This window comes from Hylobates moloch, unplaced genomic scaffold, assembly GCF_009828535.3.
Source record: "Hylobates moloch isolate HMO894 unplaced genomic scaffold, HMol_V3 SCAFFOLD_11, whole genome shotgun sequence".
Classification (NCBI taxonomy): domain Eukaryota; kingdom Metazoa; phylum Chordata; class Mammalia; order Primates; family Hylobatidae; genus Hylobates; species Hylobates moloch.
The window spans coordinates 83,013,221-83,037,036 of NW_026652286.1; the positions used below are offsets into that span (position 1 = coordinate 83,013,221).

At 41.1% G+C, this 23,816-nt stretch overlaps 1 protein-coding gene across 1 annotated transcript in view; it reads left to right on the top strand.

Moving 5' to 3' along the window:
- The first annotated feature begins 408 nt into the window (after window positions 1-408).
- Window positions 409-23,816, top strand: part of FDX1 (ferredoxin 1) — a 34,536-nt gene continuing 11,128 nt past the window's right edge. Inside the window, exons 1-2 of the mRNA XM_032167330.2 lie at window positions 409-775; window positions 6,306-6,430. Coding sequence (XP_032023221.1) covers window positions 591-775; window positions 6,306-6,430 — 310 coding nt within the window. The 5' untranslated portion in view covers window positions 409-590. The remainder of the gene's footprint in view (window positions 776-6,305; window positions 6,431-23,816) is intronic.

Sequence of the window (23,816 nt, forward strand, 5' to 3'; positions counted from 1 at the left end):
TTTATAGTCATAATAATTATTTCTTTGTATAATAGCATTCTGAGATTTTCCAAAATTTCCGACTGTCTTTGTTTTACAGTGCGCAGAATTCACTTTTGCTCTAACTTGACTCCAAGATGACACAATTTCCCAGTTTTTTTTTTTTTAACGGCTGGGGGATGGGGGGATGCGGCACAGAACACAGTGGTCTAGCTAACTGGTTTCCGCTAGACGTCCAGCTATCTTTCAAAATATTTTGTTTCTGCATGGCAACTCCAGCCGCTAAAAAAGCATCCAGCTTACGACGGAACCTGGAAGGTTGGTAAAGGCCCCCTGCGCTGGCCCCGCCCCGTGGGACCGGGCGGCGTGGGCGGGAGAGGCGAGGCGGGGCGGGGCCGCACTCTGCTTGCCAAGGTCTTTATAGGTCACCCGGAAGGCACGCGGAGTCTCGGCGCGCTGCTCCCAGCATTGTCTCTCCGCCACTCCAGCCCCGCGCCCCTCGCCGCGGCCCTCGGGCGTCTGCTCCGCAGCTGCTGCCCCCGCCTCTTAGGAGTCTCTCGCGGCCGCGAAGCGCGGCCTGCGTCGCTTCCGGAAGTTCCCTTCCGCGGGCTATGGCTGCCGCTGGGGGCGCCCGGCTGCTGCGCGCCGCTTCTGCGGTCCTCGGCGGCCCGGCCGGCCGGTGGCTGCACCACGCTGGGTCCCGCGCTGGAGTCAGCGGCCTGCCGAGGAGCCAGGGGCCGGGCGGGAGCGCGGAGGCGAGCCGGTCGCTGAGCGTGTCGGCGCGGGCCCGGAGCAGGTAGGGCGCCGTGCGGGCGCGATCGCCGGCGCGGGCCGGGGTCCCCGGTGGGTGGCGCCTGGCTCGCTGGGCCGAGTCTCTGGTTCCAGTGCCTTCTGGGCGCCGGACCCACAGCCCGGAGGCCTGCCTCTCGGCTCGCTCTTCTGGGGTGCTCTCGCGGCTCCGTCTCGCTATTCAGTGGCGTCGCTGCCTCCCTTCCGTCGCACCGCAAAGTTCCTTCCCGCATCGCCCACTCCCGGCGGGAATCGGGGACCCTGGACGCCCAGCTGCCTTTCCCAGCGCCTTCCGTGCCCTGAGGAAAGCCGGGGCTTGGCTGCTGCTTGTTCTCCGTGTGATTTGTCTGGGATCTGACCTTTGCTCTGCCCGAAACTGGCAGTGACCTTCGCGACAGGCTTCCCTGCTGCTGTCCTGGCCTGACACTCCTGCGAACTGTTTTTTTCAGGGCCTTGCCCTGCTTTGGGAGGACACCCAGGTCCCAGGTCTTTGTCAGGGGGTGTCCAGGTAGAATACACCCAGCCCACACCCTCTGCTGCCCTGTAGGCCCTTTGCTAGTTGCTCAAGTGTTGAAAGCCCCTGTGTTGAAGTAATCTGCTGGGACTTGAAACTTAGCTTTGGCACGGATTGTCTGCTGTGCCTAACTTGGTCAGTCCTTAGGAACCCAGTTTCCCCATTTGCAAGTTGGAGGTAATAACAGTGTAGACCTGCTATGGTTAATTGAAGAATAAATGAGTTAATACAGCGATACAGGTAGTCTTGTGCCTAGCACGTAGTGAGGGCTCAGTAGATGCCACTCGGTAGCAGCAGCAGCAGCAGCCTCTTAGGCTCACAATGTTGAGGGTTTTGTATTAAATATTGAAAGAGATGTGAACAATTTATCCCAAATGTGTTGAAGTTTTAGGTTCTTGGGCATATTTGTTTTTCAAAGACACTACTTAGATATACTAGAGATAAAATTTACACATAATTTCTAGCAACATGGTGGCGATTTATATAATGCAGATCTCTGGACAGCTCTTTGACCACATGATGTAGGGTAGCAGGAATCGAGAACTAGAGGGAGAGTGCGTTGGATTTGTATGCTGCTTTTTCAAGTTTCTTCTTGAGGTCTCTGAGAGCAGGGTCTAAGACTTTTAGTCATCTTTTCCCCACTAATCCCGTTATCTAGTAGTGGGTGCTCCATACATTTTTGTTGTGTGAACTTTGGGGGAAATCAGGGAGAAGGCAAGCCAGATTTATTTGTTCCTGTTTCCTCTGCACTTCCCTCCTTGTCTTTGACCAGTGTGGGTGCCTTGCTTTCTGTTACACAATGGATGAGTTTTGGACAACTGTATAAATTGGGACAGATATGGAACATGCTTGCGTAACTGGTATAAGGGAACATGAATGTTTTTGTAATAATTGGGAGTTACCTTTCTCAGATTTGTTTTTTGGATTTGGGTATGTCAGGTTGTCTTAAAGGGAAGCACGTCTATTTCCTCATAATCCTGCTGCCCTCTTTATTGGCACAATTTCTATTCATGGTCTTATCATTCCTCTTACAGACTTTGGAGCTATAACTGGATTTTCCCGTTCTTACTGTGTTAATGAGACTTGTGCTGTAACTATGGTAACTACTAATCACATAGGGCTATTGAAGTTTAACGTAATTAAAGGTAAATAAAATTAAATATTCAATCTCCCAGTTACACTAGCCACATTTCGAGTACTCAGTAGCCACATGTGACTAGTGGCTACTGTATTGGACATTGCAGGTATGTGTGGAACATCTTTGTTATGGCACAAAGTTCTTATGGACAGACAGAGCAGTAATAGAAACTGTAGTTCTGTCTTTGAAGTTTAACAACTCGATAAGCTATCAGTAATTGAGAGTCAGAAAAACTCCTTTTACTCTAAAATACCGTGACACAAGGGGGTTTGCAGTGATTTAGGTAGCAAAGATCTTTCACGTGTATTATTTCATGTGACTCTTAAGACAATTCTATGAGGTAGGGAGGGTAGATAAATGGGAATAAAAATTTCATATTAAGTAGCTGGCAAAACTAGGACTAGAACTCAAGAAGTTTTTGTGGATTTTTAAAAAATTTTAAATTTCTATTTATTTTTAAAATTTCAGTAGTTTTGGGGGCACAGGTGGTGTTTGGTTAGTGGGTTAGTTCTTTAGTGGTGATTTTGGAGGTGTTGGTGTACTCTTCACCTGAGTGCAGTGGTGCCATCATGGCTCACTGCAACCTACACCTCCCAGGTTCAAGCGATTCTCGTGCCTCAGCCACCCGAATATCTGGGATTACAGGCGCGTGCCACCACACTTGGCTAAGTTTTGTAGTTTTAGTAGAGATGAGATTTCACTATGTTGACCAACCTGGTCTCGAACCCCTGGCCTCAAGTAATCTGCCTGCCTCAGCCTCCCAAAGTATTGGGATTACAGGCATGAGTGACCACTCCCGGCATAGTGTCTACATCTTCTGACTCTTGGGTTCCATACTCTTTCAAATGAAGAATTGCCTTTTTCTTTCGTTTGCTCTTTCTCTCCTCTTCTTTGGTAAACCTGTTACTACTCTTGGCAGTTTTTTGTAGGGCTGTTCACCTTTAATACAGACCAACAGGTTGGGCTTCTTAGCAAAAGGGCTTGGTCTTTAAATAACAGTTATTAATCAGTGTGTGTTGAATTCTACTATGTGTTACGTATTTTGCATACATTGTCAGAACTATAAGATTAATGTTGTCCAATTTTATAGAAGGGGAGGCTGATGTAAAAGAGATTTCGAATTCCTTTGCTGTAAGCTTAGCTCTAGAGTGCTTCAGAAGAACAGCAATGCTAAAACCTCTGGCTTTCAGTAGTATGTATAAATGATGGAATTCTTTCTAATGTGCTTCCTGTAGCTTTAGCTACCAGGCATTTGTTGATGTCAAATCTCCAGACTTCTCTGCTGGGCTCAGACCCGTACCATATTTCCATCTGGCTTTTGGATATTCTCATCTGGGTTTTTCATTATTAAATTCAGCAGGTCTAAGCTTCAGCTTATTTCCGTCTTCCCCAAAGTTCCTTTGCTTCCTGTCTTAAACCTAGGTTAAATGGTACCACCTAATTGCGTGAGCTGGAAATCCCAATGTTTTTCTTACCCGCTTTTCAGTTTATCTTATGTAGATGGTCACTAAAACCTTTCGGTCTACCTCCTGGATGTCTGTTAAGTCACTGCGTTCTCAGTCCCTGATTAGTTTGTGCTGTTTTGATAACCTCCAAAGTGGCCTCCCTGCCTCTGGGGTATTTTCATTCTCATCCATTGTACTTTGAAAAAAATGGCAGTTATTCATGTCGAAAATCATGAATAATATGTGGGAATACTAGTTTTAAAGCTTGTTTTGGCTGTGAGAAGAAGTTGGAGAGCGCAGGCCCTTTTGAGGAACATTCCGGTACACACACACACCCTTTTGATGAGTTTTAATGAATAGAATCCTGTTTTTTTTCCAGTGTTATAATATTAGGGAGGGCATTATCCAGTGGGGCTTCAGTTGCCTCATTTGTGAAATGGAATCACTGGACTTGATAACTTTCAAGATAGTTATGGCTCTGAAATTATTTAATTCTGAGTTTTACTTATATTAAAGATTTGTTTGATGGGCTATTGCCATCTATTGGTAGTAGTAAGAATAACAACTCATTATTTTAAGTTGAAGAGAATCTTTTCAAGTGTGAGGTAAAAATTAAAATGACCACTGATGGAGGAATAAGGATCTAGCTGCTAGTATAATGTCTTCTCAGATTTTGGAGGGATGTTTGTGAGAAGTGAAGGAAATTTAAGTCAGCTAGCTGATAGCTAACATACTATCTTAAAAAACATGTAAGGAGGCATTTATCTTACAGATTCAAACAAATAAAAAACTTTTTATAGTCCCTTTGATTTGTAAGTATACAATGTGGACTGAAATGAGATGTCAAATATGCAGAAAACTATTAAACAACGTCTCTCAGCAATAGTATTCTATGTAGCACTGAAATAGCAATGCAGTCGCCCTATTGAGAGCAGAATGATTTGCTTTTTTTTTTTTTTTTTGGAGACAGAGTTTCACTCTGCCACCCAGGCTGGAGTGCAGTGGTATGATCTCAGCTCACTGCAACCTCCGCCTTCCAGGTTCAAGCAATTGTCCTGCCTCAGCCTCCCGAGTAGCTGGGATAACAGGCATGTACCACCACACCTAATTTTTGTATTTTTAGTAGAGACAGGGTTTCACCATGTTGGCCAGGCTGGTCTTGAACTTCTGACCTCAGGTGCTCCGCCCGCCTTGGCCTCCCAAAGTGCTGGGATTACAGGCGTGAGTCACCATGTCCGGCCATGATTTGCTTTTTAAAAGCTCACTACAACCCTGGTTAGGCTTTTATGGACACATACATGTTTTTCAGAGAGCTGTGTGATGACTTTTTTTGTTTGTTTGTTTGTTTGAGACAGGGCCTTGAGCTGTTGCCCCGGTTAGAGTGAGATGGTGTAATCACGGCTCACTACAGCCCTGAACTTCTGGGATCAGGTGATCCACCTCAGCCCCCTGAGTAGCTGGTACTACGGGCAAATACCACCGTGCCCTTTATTTTTCACATACCTACAACCATCTCATTTTTATTTTTATTTTTTGTAGCGATAGGGTCTCTCTGTGTTGCTCAGACTGGTCTCAAACTCCTGGGCTCAAGCAATCCCCTGCCTCGGCCTCCCAAAGTGCTAGGAGTACAGGTGTGAGCCACCACACTTGGCCTTTTCTTTTTAAACGACAGGGTCTTGCTGTGTTGCCCAGGCTGGAGTGCAGTGGTGCAATCATATCCCATTGCAGCCTCTTCCTCCTCCTGGGCTCAGGGATCCTCCCGTCTCAGCCTCCCAATTAGCTTCGACTACAGATCACATCACCACACCTGGCTAATTCTTTTATTTTTTGTAAAGATGGGATCTTGCCATGTTGCCCGGGCTGGTCTCAAACTCCTGGCGTCAAACGATCTTTCCACTTCAGCTTCTCAAAGTACTGGGGTTATAGGTGCAAGCTACTGCACTGGCTTGTATGAGAGTAAAATAGAGTTCATGAGTGATAATAATTGCTAAATGTTTTGTAACTGTGACCATTAGGGAGACATATACTGAGACCACCAGGTGGCATTGACCAGGTAGTCATTGCCATTTCCTGTAAGGTAGTAGAGCTTATTACCTGGTAGGTGGGTAGATACGTATGCCTTTGATTTGTCATGCCTTCTTCCCAAATAAGCTTTGGAAAGAAAAGAAAATACTTTCGACTAGGCGTGGTGGCTCAGGCCTGTAATCTCAGAGTTTTAGGAGGCCAAGTTGAGAAGATTGCTTGAGGCCAAGGATTTGAGACCAGCTTGAGCAACATCGTTGACACTCTGTCACTACAAAAAATAAAAAGAATTAGCCAGGCGTGGTGCTGGGCACCTGTATTCCCATCTACTCTGGAGGCCTTATAGGCTTTTAAACCAATTATTTTAAATTATGTTTTGAAATTACTAAAAATACTAAAGGACTGCTTTCTTTTCCAGCTCAGAAGATAAAATAACAGTCCACTTTATAAACCGTGATGGTGAAACATTAACAACCAAAGGAAAAGTTGGTGATTCTCTGCTAGATGTTGTGGTTGAAAATAATCTAGATATTGATGGCTTTGGTGAGTATGAAACATTTCTTAAAATGCATAAGTGAAACTGTTAGGTTTCAAATTTTTATTTTTATTTGTTATTTTTTTGAAAAAGAAGTTTAACCTATAGCATGCTATGTAAAATACTAACATTCAGGATGTGTTAACGTTATATTCTTGTTTATAAAGAATAATAGAGTGACACTGTTGTTCTGGTCTTTGTACATTTAAATAAGTCATGGCCAGAAATCTGCTGTGGCCTCATTACCTTACTATTTATGTGTGTGATGATGCAAAGCCGACGGTAGGGAATAGAGTTAAAAGATACCAGGTTAGACAGAATAAATGTTATAGCACAGAGGGGTACTTAAATATCTTGAATGTCAGCTCACCTTCCTAGGAAAGGTAACTTATCCTAGAAAGTGATTTATTTAGAAAGTTTTCATTTTTAGACTTCTGACCATATGCCTTAACTACACGTGCAAAGCCTGTGTTCCTGCAACTGCCCTTTTACACTTCCTCAGGCGTACCCTGTATATCACCTGTCAGTTTTGTTCAAGCACTGTGTGTTTAGATTAGCAGTTCTCAGAGGGTTTCCTTGACCATTAGCATTAGTGTCACCTGGGAAATGCAGATTCTCAGACACTCCTCCCCCACCCACCGCCCCTGTCCCCGCCCCAGACTTACTGAGTCACAAAGTCTGGGATAGGTCCAGCATTGTATGTTGTAACAGCTGTCTGTGTGATTTTGATGCATGTTCAAGTTTGAGAACCATTGGTCTGGAATAAGGTTCCAGGAGCATATCTGACTGCTTCTTTCAAGGCAATGTTCACATTACCCTTTAAAGAACCATTTCTAGATCAGAATTAATTTATCTTTCTTCGGTTTTCCCATGACGTATTAAATCTACCTCTCTTTGTTAATGCTTGTAACAGTTTTCCTTTTTAGCGAGAATGGCTATCTCTCTTATTAGATGTTAGTTTCTGAAAGACTGTACTCTATGAGGTTACCTGAGTAACCTCATGGAGTAGGCTTTGTCCAGAGTTGGCACTCAATAATATGTGCTGAATATCTCTTTAAACATTTTCCGAGGCAGGATCTTGCTCTGTCACCCAGGCTGGAGTGCAGTCGTGCAGTCACAGTTCACTGCAGCCTTGATCTCCTGGACTCAAATGATCCTCCTGACTCCGCCTCCTGAGTAGCTGGGACTGCAGGTGCACCATCACACCTGGCTGAATTTTGTATTTTTTGTAGAGACAGGGTTTTGCCACATTGCCCAGCCTGGTCTTGAACTCCTGGGCTCAAGAGATCTTCCTGCCTTGGCCTCCCAAAGTGCTGGCATTACAGGTGTGAGTCACCATGCCCATGCTTGAATACTAAATCTAATTTTTTTTTGCTAGTTTTAAAATAATTATAACAACTAGAATTTGAGTGTATACTGTATTCCAGCATATGTTAAATGAAGTAGTTTTTTTTTTTTTAACTCTCCATTTGATAGTTGAAGAAACTTGAGTCTCATGGAAATTAAGTTTCCCTGGTTATACATGCAGCAAGTGAGAGGGCTAAGACTCAAACCTGTCTTGAAGTCAAGATGGTATATCTCATTGTGGTTTTGATTTGTATTTCTCTGGTGATTAGTGATGTTGAACATTTTTCCATATGTTTGTTGGCTGCTTTTATGTCTGTGTCTTCTTTTGAGAGGCGTCTGTTCATGTCTTTTTTTTCCAACTTTTATTTAGATTCAGGGAGTACATGTGCAGGTTTGTTAAATGGATGTATCATGTGATGCTGAAGTCTGGAGTGTGAGTGATCCTGTCACCTAGGCAGTACGCTTAGAAACCAATAGGTAGTTTTCCTCCTTGCCCCTCTCCCTTCCCCCTCTGGTGGTGCCCAGTATCTACTGTTCCCAACTTTATGTCCATGGGACCCAGTATTTAGCTTGCACTTATAAGTGAGAACACTTTGCTTTTCTGCTTCTGTGTTAATTTACTCAGGATAATGGCCTTGAGCTGTATCCATATTGCTGGAAAGGACATAGTTTTATTCTTTTTATGGCTGTGTATTCTGTGGTATATGTGTACTGCATTTTCTTTATCCAGTCCACCATTGACAGGCACCCAGATTGATTCCATATCTTTGCTATTATGAATAGTGCTGAGGTAAACATACAAGAGCATGTGTCTTTTGGTAGAATGATGTGTTTTCTCTTGGGTATGTACCCAGTACTGGGATTGCTTGGTTGAATGGTAGTTCCATTTTTAGTTCTTTGAGAAATCTCCAAACTGCTTTCTGCAGTGGCTTAACTAATTTACATTCCCACCAGCACTGTCTAAGTGTTTCCTTTGCTCCGCAGCCTTGCCAACATCTGTAATTTTTGGACTTTTTAATGATATTCTTTATGACTGGTGCGAGATGGTATCTCATTGTGGTTTTGATTTGCAGAGTGGAGTATTTTTTCATGTTTCATGTTTGTTGACCACTTGTATGTCTTCTTTTTTTTTTTTTTTTTAACATTTATTTATTTATTTTTGAGACGAAGTCTTACCGTCACCCAGGCTGGAGTGCAGTGGCGCAGTCTCGGCTCACTGCAACCTTCACCTCCCAAGTTCAAGCGATTCTCCTGCCTCAGTCTCCCAGGTAGCTGGAATTATAAAGGTGTGCCACCACGCCCAGCAAATTTTTATATTTTTAGTAGAGACAGGATTTTGCTGCATTGGCCAGGCTGGTCTTGAATTCCTGACCTCAAGTGATCCGCCCACCTCGGCCTCCCAAAGTGCTGGGATTATAGGCGTGAGCCACACCTGACCTCTGCCCACTTTTTAATGAGGATATTTGGTTTTTTGCTTGTTAATCTGTTTAAGTTCCCTATTGATTCTGGATATTAGACCTTTGTTGGATGCATAGTTTGTGAATATTTTCTCTCATTCTGTAGGGTGTTTACTTTGTTTTTTTGTTTGTTTGTTTTTTTGAGACGGTAGTCTTGCTCTGTCGCCCAGGCTAGAGTGCAATGATGTGATCTCGGCTCACTGAAACCTCCACCTCCTGGGTTCAAGTGATTCTCCTGCCTCAGCGTTCTTGAGTAGCTGGGATTACAGGTGCTCCCTACCACGCCCAGCTAATTTTTGCATTTTTAGTAGAGATAGGGTTTCACCATGTTGGCCAGGCTGGTCTGGAACTCCTGACCTCAAGTGGTCTGCCCACCTTGGCCTCCCAAGTGCTGGGATTACAGGTGTCAGCCACCATGCCTGCTCTGCCCACTTTTTTTTCCCCCCGAGATGGAGTCTCACTCTGTTGCCCAGGTTGGAGTGCAGTGCCACTATCTTGGCTCACTGCACCCTTCACCTGCCGGGTTAAAGCAATTCTGCCACCTCAGCTTCCCAAGTAGCTGGGATTACAGGTGCATGCTAACCATGCCTAGCTAGTTTTTTTGTATTTTTAGTAGAGACGGGGTTTCACCATGTTGGCCAGGCTGGTCTCGAACTCCTGACCTCATGATCCGCCCACCTTGGCCTCCCAAAGTGCTGGGATTGTAGGTGTGAACCATCACGCGCGGCCCTCTGCCCACTTTTTAATGAGGTTATTTGTTTTTTGCTTGTTGATCTGTTTAAGTTCCCTATAGAGTCTGGATATTAGACTTTTGTTGGATGCATAGTTTGTGAATATTTTTTCTCATTTTGTAGGGTGTTTACTTTGTTGATAGTTTCTTTAATGTGTCGAAGCTCTTTAATCAGGTCCCATTTGTCAATTTTTGTTTTTGTTGCAATGCTTTTGAGGACTTAGTCATAAAAATTCTTTGCCAAGGCCAATTTCCAGGAGAGCATTTCTGAGGTTTTCTTCTAGGACTTTTGTAGCTTTAGGTTACATTTAAGTCTTTAATCTACTTTGAGTTAAATTTTGTATACAGTGATAGGTAGGGGTCTAGTTTCATCCTTCTGCATTATAATAGCCAGCAATCCCAGCACTGTTTACTGAATAGGGAGTTCTTTCCTCATTGCTTATTTTTGTTGACTTTGTCAAAGATCAGATTTTCTAGATGTATGACTTTATTTCTCGGTTCTCTATTCTGTTCCTTTGGTCTGTGTCTAGGTTTTCTAGTTTGTGTGCATAGGGGTGCTGATAATAGTCTCTAGGATCTTTGTATCTTTATGGGATTGGTTGTAATGCTATCTTTGTCATTTCTGATTGTGCTTATTTGGATCATCTCTTTTTTTTCTTTGTTAATCTAGCGTTCTATCCATTTTGTTTATTCTTTCAGAAAAGCGACTTTTGGTTTTGTTGATCCTTTGTATAGATTTTTGGGTCTCAGTTTTGTTCAGTTCTGCTTTGAGTTTAGGTATTTCTTTTCTTCTGCTAGTTTTAGGGTTTTTGTTTTTCAAGTTCTTCTAGGTTAATGTTAGATCATAAATTTGAGATCTTTAACTTCTCAGTATAGGCATTCAGTGCTCTAAACTTCATCTTAACACTACTTTTGCTGCATCCCAGAGATTTTGGTATCTGTGTCTCTGCTTTTATTTATTTCAAAGAATTTTTTGATTTCTGCCATATGGTGGAGCCACTTTAGCTGGTAGAAATATTTTCTGATCTTTGACAGAAGTGGGGAAACCATGCTATTGTTTGTGTGCGTTGGAAGTTGTGGCTGTTGTGCTGTTGAAAAAATTTTTAATCTTAATGTCTCATAACAGTGTTAACTAAACTTTCATTTAGTGATGGTGTGGTACTGAAATACGTCCCAAATCAATAACGTTGGAATGTATGCTAAATATGATCTAACACAGAAAAAGGCTAAACAATCAGCCTGACATTTGGTGCTGTTAATTTAGGTGTAGATACTGTAAAGACAAAAGTACTTAGAAAATAGGATTTTAAAAAGGCATTACAGTAGGAATATTTTTAAGCTCACAAAAAAATCACTTGGTGAAGGGTAATGGAAAACAATAGTGGTGGTCTGGCTGTGTCCACACCCAAATCTCATCTTGAATTCCCACCTGTTGTAGGAGGGACCCAGTGGGAGGTAATTGAATCCTGGGGGCAGGTCTTTCTTATGCTGTTCTTGTGATAGTGAGTAAGTCTCACAAGATCTGACAATTTTGTAAGAGGGAGTTTCCCTGCACAAGGTCTCTGCTTGCCTGCTGCCATCTGTGTAAGATATGACTTGCTTCTCCTTGCCTTCCACCAGTATTGTGAGGCTTCCTCAGCCACATGGAACTGTAAGTCCATTAAACACTTTTTCCTGTATAAATTACCCAGTTTCGGATATGTCTTTGTCAGCAGTTTGAAAATGGACTAATAAAGCAAATTGGTACCAGGAGTAGGGTGCTGCTGAAAAGATACCCCAAACGTGGAAGCGACTTTGAAACTGGGTAACAGGCAGACACTGGAACAGTTTGGAGGGCTCAGGAGAAGACAGGAAAATATGGGAAAGTTTGGAACTCCCTAGAGACTTGTGGAATGGCTTTGGCCAAAATGCTGATAATGATATGGACAATGAAATTCAGGCTGAGGTGGTCTCAGATGGAGATGAGGAAATTGTTGGGAATTGGAGTAAAGGTGACTTGCTTTGTTTTAGTAAAGAGACTAGTGCATTTTGCCCCTGCCCTAGAGATTTGTGGAACTTTGAACTTAAGAGATGATACTTAGGGTATCTGGCAGAAGAAATTTCTAAGCCGCAAATCATTCAAGAGGTGACTTAGGTGCTGTTAAAGGCATTCAGTTTTAAAAGGAAACAAAGCATAAAAAAAGTTTGGAAAATTTGCAGCCTGACAATGCAATAGAAAAGAAAACCCCATTTTCTGGGGAGAAATTCAAGCTAGCTATAGAAATTTGGATAACAAATGAGGAGCTGAAAGTTAATCCCTGAGATACTGGGGAAAATGTCTCCAGGGCATGTCAGAGATCTTCATGGCAGCCACTCCCATCACAGGCCTGGAAGCCTAGGAGGAAAAAGTGGTTTTGTGGGCTGGGCCCAGGGCCCCCTTGCTGTGTACAGCCTAGGGACTTGGTGCCCTGCGTCCCAGCTGTCCCAGCCGTGGCTGAAAGGGGCCAATGAAGAGCTAGGGACGTGGCTTCAGAGTGTGCAAACCTGAAGCCTTGGCAGCTTCCATGTGGTGTTGAGCCTGCTAGTGTACAGAAGTCAAGAGTTGGGGCTTGGGAACCTCCACCTAGATTTCAGAGGATGTATGGAAATGCCTAGATGTTCCGAGCAGTAGTTTTTTGCAGAGGCAGGGCTCTCATGGAGAACTTCTGCTAGGGAAGTGCAGAAGGGAAATGTGGGGTTGGAGCCCCCACACAGAGTCCCTATTGGGGCACCGCCTAGTGGAGCTGTGAGAAGAGGACCACTGTCCTCCAAACCTCAGAATGGTAGATCCACTGAAAGCTTGCATGGTATGCCCGGAAAAGCCACAGACACTCAACTGAGTGGTGTGGAGCATTTTTTTCATGTTTGTTGGCTGCTTGTATGGCTTTTTTTGAGAAGTGTCTGTTCATGTCCTTTGCCTATTTTTTAATGAGGTTGTTTTTTGCTTGTTGATTTAAGTTCCCTATAGATTCTGGATATTAGACCTTTGTTAGATGCATAGTTGGTGAATATTTTCTCCCACTCTGTAGGTTGTCTGTTTACTTTGTTGCTAGTTTCTTTTGCTGTCTAGGAGTTCTTTGTTTAATTAGGTCCCACTTACCATTTTTGCTTTTGTTGCAATTGCTTTTGGGGACTTAGCCAAAAATCCTTTGCCAATCCAATGTGTAGAAGAGTATTTCCTTGATTGTCTTTTTTATAGTTTGAGGTCCTACATTTAAATCTTTGATCCATTTTGGGTTAATTTTTGTATATGGTGAAAGGTAGGGAGTCTAAGTTCAGACTTCTGCATATGGCTAGCCAGATATCCCAGCACCATTATTGAATACGGAGTCTCTTAAAAAGAGTAAGTGCTGGCCGGGCGCGGTTGCTCATGCCTGTAATCCTGGCACTTTGGGAGGCCAAGGTGGGCAGATCTCGAGGTGAGGAGTTCGAGACTAGCCTGACCAACATGGTAAAACCCTGTCTCGACTAAAAATACAAAAATTAGCCAGGTGTAGTGGCATACACCTGTAGTCCCAGCTCCTTGGGGGGCTGAGGCACCAGAATCACTTGAATCTGGGAGGTGGAGGTTGCAGTGAGCTGAGATCGCACCTCTGTACTCCACCCTGGGTGACCGAGCAAGACTGTCTCAAAAAAAAAAAAAAAAAAAAAAAATATATATATATAATATATATATATATATATGTATGTGTCTGCAGAACAACCTCTGAGCTGCTCCTCTGGGCACACTGCCTATGGGGTAGCCCTGCTCCACAAGGAGTCCTACTTCTGCTGCTGCTATATGCTGCTGCCTCAGTGAAAGTTGCTATTTAACACGACCGACTCACCCTGAATCCTTCCCTGGGCAAAGCTAAGAACCTTCCTGGGCTAAGCCCCAATTTTGGGGCCCGTCTACCCTGCATCAATTCTGTATGAATTTTAGAATAGTTTTTTTATAATTCTGTGAAAAATGATGTTGGTAGTTTGATAGGAATAGTGTTGAATCTGTAAATTGCTTTGGGCAGTATTATTTGCTTATTTTTCTGATGAGGTATTGTTTATTTTTATAGGTTAGCAAAAGCTCTTTAAATGTCCTATTTGATAAAAATTGTGAAGACGAAAATTTTAAACATTTATTTAAATGGCTTCCAACTGCTATTTTGCATGAAGTTACATAGTCTCAAAATAGTGTAAAATGCTTTTTGCATAAATAATTTGTGTGGATTCCTTTATATTAATTTCTTCTAAATTAAAACATAAGTATTATGATCTTAATACTTGAAAGTATTCTTTTAAGTTTTTAAAAGTATTTTTTTCTTCATCACCTGTGACTATATATTACAGTAGTTTTTTTTTAAACTGCAGGTGAGAACTATTACAGGGTCATGAAATCAATTTAGTCACTCCCAACTAGCATTTTAAAGAAATCAAAAAGAACAGAACATATAAAAACATACCATCTTTTGCAAGGGTATTATCTTGTGAAATGTTTATTTAGCTATTTTACAAGTATATTTGTACTGGGTCATGATGTAAAATGAAATTCATACTGTGAGTCACAGTTAAATAAAGTTTTTTCTGAAAGTCATTGGTTGGAATGGAAGAATGTCCTGCCCGGGCTTCTTTCCCAGCTCTATCACTTTTTCAGCTTTGTGACCTTGGGTTGGGTATCTAACCTACTCATAACTCATCTTTTCACCTGTAAAGCGGGGATAATATTAATATCTACCTCATAAAGTTGCTGTAAAGATCAAATGAGTAAATCCAAGCAAGTGCTAAATAAATATTAGTTAATATTGTTAACATAGGTATTAATACAGATTGTTCGTTATAGCAAATTTTAAAAATACATTTAAAAAGAATTCAACACTTCATATCATCACACAGAGATAAGCACTGAAATAATCTTTTTTCCCAATACCCAAGAAATATAGAAAATTTAATGTAAATATAACTTAAAAATTCTGCTGGTATCATAGAAATTCACATATTCAGACTCAGAAGAAAAGCTTTAAAGATGAAGTATCCTGACATGTCCACAAATCTTTGTATTTAAAGATAAGCTTGAGATAAGTAAGCTAAACTAGATTCACCAAAGATAGAGTTAAGCCTAAGCTTCTTTCTAGAATAAAGATGAGAGAAATGAAATGAGGAAGGGTGCAATGTTATCGTTATAAAGAAGAGCTTATTACCACAACATTATGGGGGCAGCTGTTTCATTAATTCCTAAGGCTGAATTCAGAACCCCATCTAAATACTGCACTTGTCATAAGTCATACAGATGAACACCATACTCTAAACATGGCTGACCAAAGTACTTAGTTTCTTTACAGTTTCTCCCTGGGTGATCTCATCCGTTCTGTGACCTTAAATCCTTTCTAGATGTTGATAAACTCTTAAATTTACGTCCTTAGCTCAGACCTCTCCTCTGAGCCCTGATTTACAGATGTAACTTCTTGCTTTACATCTCTTCTTGGAAATCTAACATATTTAAAACAGCTTTTGGCATTTTTTCCTCCTGATGAAACCTGTGCTTCCTCGAGTCTTTCCTATCTCAGTAATGAGCACCACCCGGCTGTTCGAACCTGAAACCGTAGAGCACCATTCCTTCCTCTGTCTCCCCAACCTGACATCCAGTCCGTCGGCACCTCCTGCCAGTTGTGCCCCCAAGATTCACCTCCAGCACGTCCTGTTGGCTCCATCCCTACAGTCGGCACGTGGGGCTGGCCAGCCACTGTGCGCCTGGAGCTGTGCTAACCTGCTTCTGCTCTGGAGTTTAACAGCCAGGTAATTTGTCCTAAGAGAAATCAGACATGTCAGTCCCCTGATTAAAAGCCATGAGTGGGCCAGGCACAGTGGCTGATGCCTGTAATCCCAGCACTTTGGGAGGCCTACGTGGGTGGATCACAAGGTCACACGTTTGAGACCAGCCTGGGCAACATGGTGAAAACCCGTCTCTACTAAAAATACAAAAATTAGCCAGGTGTGGTGGCACGCACCTGTAATTTCAGCTACTTGGGAGGCCGAGGCAGGAGAATTGCTTTAACCCAGGAGTCAGAGATTGCAGTGAGGTGAAATTGCACCATTTCACTCCAGCCTGGGTTACAGAGTAAGACTCCATCTTGAAAAAAAAAAACAAAACCAAGATGGGCAGATCACGAGGTCAAGAGATCGAGACCATCCTGGCCAACATAATGAAACCCCGTCTCTACTAAAAATACAAAAAACAAGCAAGCAAACAAACAAACAAAAAACAGCTGGACATGGTGGTGCATGCCTATAATCCCAGCTACTTGGGAGGCTGAGGCAGGAGAATTCCTTGAACCAGGGAGTCGGAGATTGCAGTGAGCCGAGATTGCACCACTGCACTCCAGTCCGGCAGCAAAGTGAGACTCTGTCAGAAAAACAAACAAACAAACAAACAAACAAACAACCATGAGCGTCTTCCTTTCCACATAGGATAAAATCTGTATTCCCAGCCGTAAAAGGCTCTGCATTATCTGGCCCCATCTGCCACTCTCCCTCTTTTTTGTTTTTTTTTCTCATTGTTCTTTGTCTCACTTTGGTGATACTGGCCTTTTCTCAAGAGCTTGAACTCACCCAAAATTCGTACCTTTGAGACTTTGTATATACTTTACTCTCTCCCTGAGACACATCCCTCTCTCTTCCCATCCCCAAAATTTGGCTTTTCATCTATCAAATCTCAATTTATATACTTCCTTAGTGAGCCTTTGCCCAGCCACCCAGTCTAAAGTAGTGGTTCTCTTGTTACCCTGAACCCATTATCCTCCTTCTCAGCATCTTGTTCACTTGTTTCATAGTATTTGTCACAGTTTAGTAATTGTATATTTCTTGTGTATCTTTCCCAATAGACTGCGATGAGGGATAAAGTCATTCCTGTTTAATTCCTCATTGTATATGAAATGAAGTAATAAGTGAACAAATGAATAAAAACAGACAGTCATAAATTTTGGAAACAGTTCAAACTTGTAAACATTCTCATTGCCAACTTTTATATTAATATAGATCTTTTGGATGATGCAGGTAACCTGTTTTCAGAGTGTATCATAATATTCTGTCACTAGGGGGCAGTTACACACCTGAGATTCAACTTACCTAGTGTACTCTCAAGACATTTTTTTTTCTTCAATATTATCTATTTTCTTCGTGTGTCTGTTTTGAGGGAAATTATACAAATTGGAAGATCCTGATTGTGTTTGTATAAGTTTATATTTATTCCCCTCATGCTTGAGTCCCTATTGATATAATGTATTTCTGACTATGCTAGATCAATCTTTACTCTAGAAAATTAGATTTTATGTTTACACATAATTTCCATTTCTAATATGTAATATTCCCATGCAGCCATCCTCTAGATTTTTGTTTGGGAAAGGGATTAAGTGTTGGGGCGGGCAATTGTATTGTCAGCATCGTAGTAGATAATACAAAATGATCTTAATATGAGATACACACACACGAAATGTCTTTTCCCATTGGCAAACACTCAAGTTACATGAAAGGAAAGGAGCAGCAGTCTGCAGAGATCTGACTTTCTCTAGGAATTAATTTCACAGCTACAACTTCTGAGGATTTGCCCAAGTACTTACTATCATTATTCTGTTTTAAAAAAACAAAACTGGTTCATGAGTTCACCAACCTTGAAATTAGTAAGCATGCCTTAGTATTCTTTAGGTCATTTTATATGCATATATTTGAAATTGTGCAGATTAACAGTATTGAGATTCTTACTCTAGCAAAATCAGAAGCATTGTGAAAATCAAAACTGTTGTCAGGAATCCTATAATTTTAAGCTGGCAGGCTGTGTGAGTTGTAAATTTTACGTTTGTTACTGCAGCTAAAGATGGACCATTTTAGCTAATAAACAAATCCCTGCCAGCCTTTGTCAGCACCATGTGAACCACGCTGTTTATAGACATCTGAATATCTGTATGACTTTCTTGACTATGGTGATGATATTTTAAACTGTGGTTATAATTTAAAATCATTTTTAAAGCCTGTATCAGTTTCAGCCAAGCATTAAGTGCTAATACTGAAAAATGTATCTGAAAATGAGTTATTTTGGAATAGAGGTTAGATGTAACAAAATGCTAAGAAGAAAGCCAAAAACCTCATGCTAAGAAGAAAGCCAAAAACCTGTCATGATACATACTACTGTTAATTTAGGAGAATGCACTCTGAATTGTTAGCCAGAATGTCAACAAAATCAAAGCAGTACTAAAATGTATATACTTTTAAGTTCATGAAAATTGTTGTATAACCAAGCCAGGATGGTGGCTAAAATGCTGGCACCAGGGGCTAATATCAGTGTTGCTGTAAGGTGTTCCTAAATCAGGTTGTCATCTGTGCTAAGGCATGAAGTATGTTATTATTATTAATTTTAATTGACAGATCATAATTGTATTTATGGGGTAGGTACAGTGTGATGTTTTGATACATGTATACAATGTGGAATGATTAACTTAAGCTAATAAACATATCCTTCACCTCACTTATTTTTTGTGATGAAACATCTGAAATTTACTGTTAGTAACTTTTGAAATACACAATACATTATTATTAACTGCAGTCACCATGCTGTTGCTATAGATTTTAAAAATTAATTTTTTATAATATTTTGAAACAGAGTCTCACTCTCTCACTCAGGCTGGAGTGCAGTGGCATGATGTTGGCTCACTGCAGCCTCCACCTCCTGGGTTGAAGTGATTCTTGTGCCTCAGCCTCCCTAGTGGCTGGGATTATAGGTGAGCACCACCACACCCAGCTAATTTTTGTATTTTTAGTAAAGATGGGGTTTCACCATGTTGGCCAGGCTGGTCTCGAATACTTGACCTCAAACAGTTTGCCTGCCTCGGCCTTCCAAAGTACTGGGATTACAGGCATGAGCCACTGTGCCCGGGCTGTGCTAGAGATCTTAAACACAAATTCCTCCTAACTGAAACTTTGTAGCCTTTGAACAGCACATGCCCATTTCATTTCCTCACCCCCACTCCCATCCACTGGTAACTACCATTCTATTTCCTAAGGCAGCGGCCCCCAACCTTTTTGGCACTAGGGACTGGTTTTGTGGAAGACAAATTTTCCATGGACAACGTTGGGGTGGGGATGGATTTGGGATGATTCAAGTGCATTACATTTATTGTGCACTTTATTTCTATTATTACTACACTGTATCATATAATGAAATAATTATACAACTCATCGTAAGGTAGAATCAGTGGGAGCCCTGTGCTTGTTTTCCAGCAACTAGATCTAGGTCCCATCTGGAGGTGATGGGAGACAGTAACAGATCATCAGGCATTAGATTCTCATAAGGAGGGTGCAGCCTATATCCCCCACATGTGCAGTTCACAGTAGGGTTCTCATCCTATGAGAATCTAATGCGACTGCTGATCTGACAGAGGTGGAGCTCAGACAGTAATGTGAGCAATGGGGAGCAGTTGTCAATACAGATGAAGCTTCCTTCACTTGCCCTCTGCTCACCTGCTGTGTGGCCTGTGGCCCGGGACTGCTGTAAGACATGATGTATTTTTGGTTATTTGAAAGGTGGACATAGTAATGAAAAGAATTTTATTTCAAACGTTTGTTCTACTTAAGTATATTTTTAAAAAAATGTTTGAGGATTTTAGATTTTTAAACTTTAGGAATCCACTTTTCTATTTTGTTTCTTTGAGAAAATAATTCTTGAAATATGAGACTCGTACAATTTTTCAAAATCTTTGAGAATGCATTTCTCATAAAACATGATCACTTTGTGTTTACATATATGTGTATATCCATGTATATATACACATGTACATACATGTATACACATAGACATACACATTTTCCCTATTCATTTACTTTTATATAGCCAACCACTTATAAAGACACTAAAAGCTGACAGCCACCAGTATTACTCTGGGGCTGTGTATATAATAAGTTATATAACTTTTGCACCTCGTTCCTTCATATACATCATATATTAGTATACCCATATTGTGATCAGCTGCAAGTTTTAGCCTTGCAGTTGTTGTTTGTTACTTTTTATATCCTTTATTCTTTTATAGTTTTATAGGTTATCTTCCACTGTTTGTTTTGTAGGGTTCTCTGTGTATATGAAAAGCCAAAAAAAAAAAAAAAAGCTCCCCATTTTGTGAATAGGTTTTGTTTCCATAATCTATTTTCAGGTCAGCTGCTTGTTATTTGGAATTTTTTTTCCCATAAAAAATAATGTTGGCTAAATTTTTGAGCCAACACACAGAACCTATTTCTTCACAACTGACTTAATCACCATTTATAACTTGTGCTTTGGGATAAAATGCATTGCACCTTCTAACTCTTGAAATTGTAGCTGCTGCTGCTTCTTTCTTCTACTTTTTTAAAGAGACAGGTTCTCATGCCAGTCAGAATGGTGATTATTAAAAAGTCAAGAAACAACAGATGTGGTGAGGTTACAGAGAAATATGAACACTTTTACACTTTTACACTGTTGGTGGGAATGTAAATTAGTTCAACCATTGTGGAAGACAGTGTGGTGATTCATCCAAGATTTAGAACTGGAAATACCATTTGACCCAGCAATCTCATTACTGGGTATATACCCAAAGGAATATAAATCATTCTGTTATAAAGATACATGCACGTATATGTTCATTGTAGCACTATTTGCAATAGCAAAGACATTGAATCAATCCAAATGCCAATCAATGATAGGCTGGATAAAGAAAATGTACATATACACCATGGAATACTATGCAGCCATAGAAGGAACAAGATCATGTCCTTTGCAGGGACATGGATGGAGCTGGAAGCCATTATCCTCAGCAAACTAATGCAGGAACAGAAAACCAAATACCTCATGTTCTCACTTATAAGTGGGAGCTGAACAAAGAGAACACATGGACACAGGGAAGGGAACAACACTTACTGGGGCCTGCTTGGGGGAGGGCGCAGAGGGGAGAGCATTAGGGAAAAGAGCTAATGCATGTGGGGCTTAATATCTAGGTGATGGGTTGATAGGTGCAGCAAACCACCATGGCACACATTTACTTATGTAACCTGTACATCCTGCACATGTACCCCAAAACTTCAAACAAAAAGAGGTGGGATCTTGCTTTGTCACCCAGGCTGAAGTGTAGCGGCATGATCATAGCTCACTGCAGCCTTGACCTCCTGGGCTCAGGTGATCCTCCTGCCTCAGCCTCCCAAGTAGCTGGGACTACAGGTGTGAGTCACCACACCCAGCTAATTTTTTAAATTTTTTGTAGAAATGGAATCTTGCTATGTTGCCCAGGCTGTTCTCAAACTCCTGTCCTCAAGAGATCCTCATACTGTGGCCTCCCAAAGTGCTGGGATTATAGGCATGAACCACCATGCCCAGCCTGTACCTTTTAATCCCAGATCAGGACCCACCCTACACACACACACACACACACACACACACACACACACACACACCAGGAACACCTTAACTCCCTGGACCCACCCCCCCCCACACACACATACGCACACACACACACAAAACAGAGACTGCTTTCTCTGTGTTGCACCCGAGTCTGATAGTGGGAATATATGCATGGGTGATTCTCAGTGCAGAAGATACCATGGTGGATAGGAGCCTGGGAATTCTGTGATGCTGAAGAAGACTTAGAAGATGAGGCCTAATAACAATGTTATCCACTTTGTTTCTGTGGATAGCCTTTGGCATCTGAGGCTGTGGCTCTAGTGCAGTTGGGAGCTATAGGGATGCTCATTATGGCTCTGAACTCTCTGTGTCAAAAGAGAGAGAATTGGTGGCAGTTCTCATGTTTTAACTGGAAATAAGAAGGCAGTGCCAGATCAACTCTGTGCAAAATAAGATGCTGATAAAGGGAATCTACAAAAAACTCTGTAACTAACATCATGCTTAATGGTGAAAAATGGAATGTCTTTCCTGTAAAATTGAAGACAAGGCAAGGATGTCTACTTTCACCACTCCTATTTAACATCACACTGGATGTCTTAACCAGTGGAAGGCCAGAGAAAGAAAGAAAAGGCAATAGATTGAAAAAATAAAACTGGTTTTAGATGACATGATTGTTTATGAAGAAAGTCACAAGGAATCTACAAAAACATTCTTAGAACTAATAAGTAAGTTTAGCAAGGTCCTAGAATATAAGGTCAACACACACACACACACACACACACACACACACACACACACACACACACACACATCAGTTGTATTGCTGTGTACTTAACAGTGAATGTTTGGAAATGAAAACTAAAAAAAAAACCCATTTATAATAGCTTCCTGAAATGAAAATTTTAGGTTTAAACCTAACAAAATGTTTATGGAAAAGCAAAGAAACTAGAATAGCCAAAACAATTTTAAAACAAGAATAGTTAGAAGAAGTACAGTACAGGCCTTAAGACTTACAATGACACCACAGAGATGAAGACAGTATAATAGCAGCAGAGAGACAAGCAAACATGTCGATCAGTGAAACAGAATAAAGAGTTCAGTGATAGACCCATAAAAGATGGGCAGTTTTTTTGGTAACAGCTTTATTGAGATATCATTCAAATACCAAACAATTCACCTGTTTAAAGTATACAGTGAATTTTTTTTAGTATATTCAGAGTTGTGCAACATCACCTTAAAACATTTTCATCACTTCGAAAAGAAACCCCAGACTCTTTAGCTAGCACCTCTCAATCCCCCATTTCCCTAGCCCTGAGCAGCCACTACTTTCTGTATCTATAGATTTGCCTATTCTGGACATTTCACATCAATGGAATCATATAATATGTGGTCCTTTGTGAGCGGCTTCCACTTAACATAATGTTTTCAACGTTCATCTGTGTTTTAGTATGTATGCTTCATTCCTTTTTGTGGCCAAATAATATTTCATTTTATGGATGTATACCACATTTTCTTTGTCTCTTTATCACTTGAGAGATATTTGGGTTGTTTCCACCTCTTGGCAGTGGCCAATTGGTTTTTGACAAAGGTGCAAAGCAATTAGTGAAGAAAGGGTATTCTTTTCAACAAATGATGTTGAATCAATTGGATATTCATGTGGGAAAAAAAGGTGCATCAACCTAAACCTCACATGTTATAAAAACATTAATGCAAAATTGACTTAGATCTAAATGTAGAACTTAGAACTGTAAACTCCTAAAAGAAAGAACAAGAAAAAATCTTTAGGACCTGTGGGTAGGTAGGCAAAGAATTCTTAGACATGACTGGAAAAGAATTTATATATAAATTCTTATATATAAGAAAAATAAATTAGAGTTCATCAAAATTAAAAACTTTTGTTCTTCCAAAGACACTGTTAAGGGACTGAAAAGCCAAACTACAGACTGGGAGAAAATACTTGTAAATCACATATCCAGTGAAAGGACTTGTATCCCGACTATGTAAAAAGCTCTCCAAACTTAACAGTAAGAAAACAACCTAATTAAAAAATGGGCAAAAGATATGAACAGACACTTCACCAAGGAGAATTTAGAGATGGCAGTTAAGCTCATAAAAAGATTGAGGGGCATCTGGACCTGAACTTGTATGTGTGAACGACTCTGTGTTGTTTAGAGTTTTCTTCTAGAGGCACAAGAGACTAATAGTGATGTCATACTCCCAAGTGGCTTTGGGAAAAAAAATAAGGCAAAGTTAAAAAAAAAAAGATATTTTACACCTTTAATTTCTTGGAGAAAATGTGAATGAAAGTCACAATGTGACACCACCAGATACCTACTACTACAGAATGGGAGAAAATTTTTGCAACCTACTCATCTGACAAAGGGCTAATATCCAGAATCTACAATGAACTCAAACAAATTTACAAGAAAAAAACAAACAACCCCATCAAAAAGTGGGCA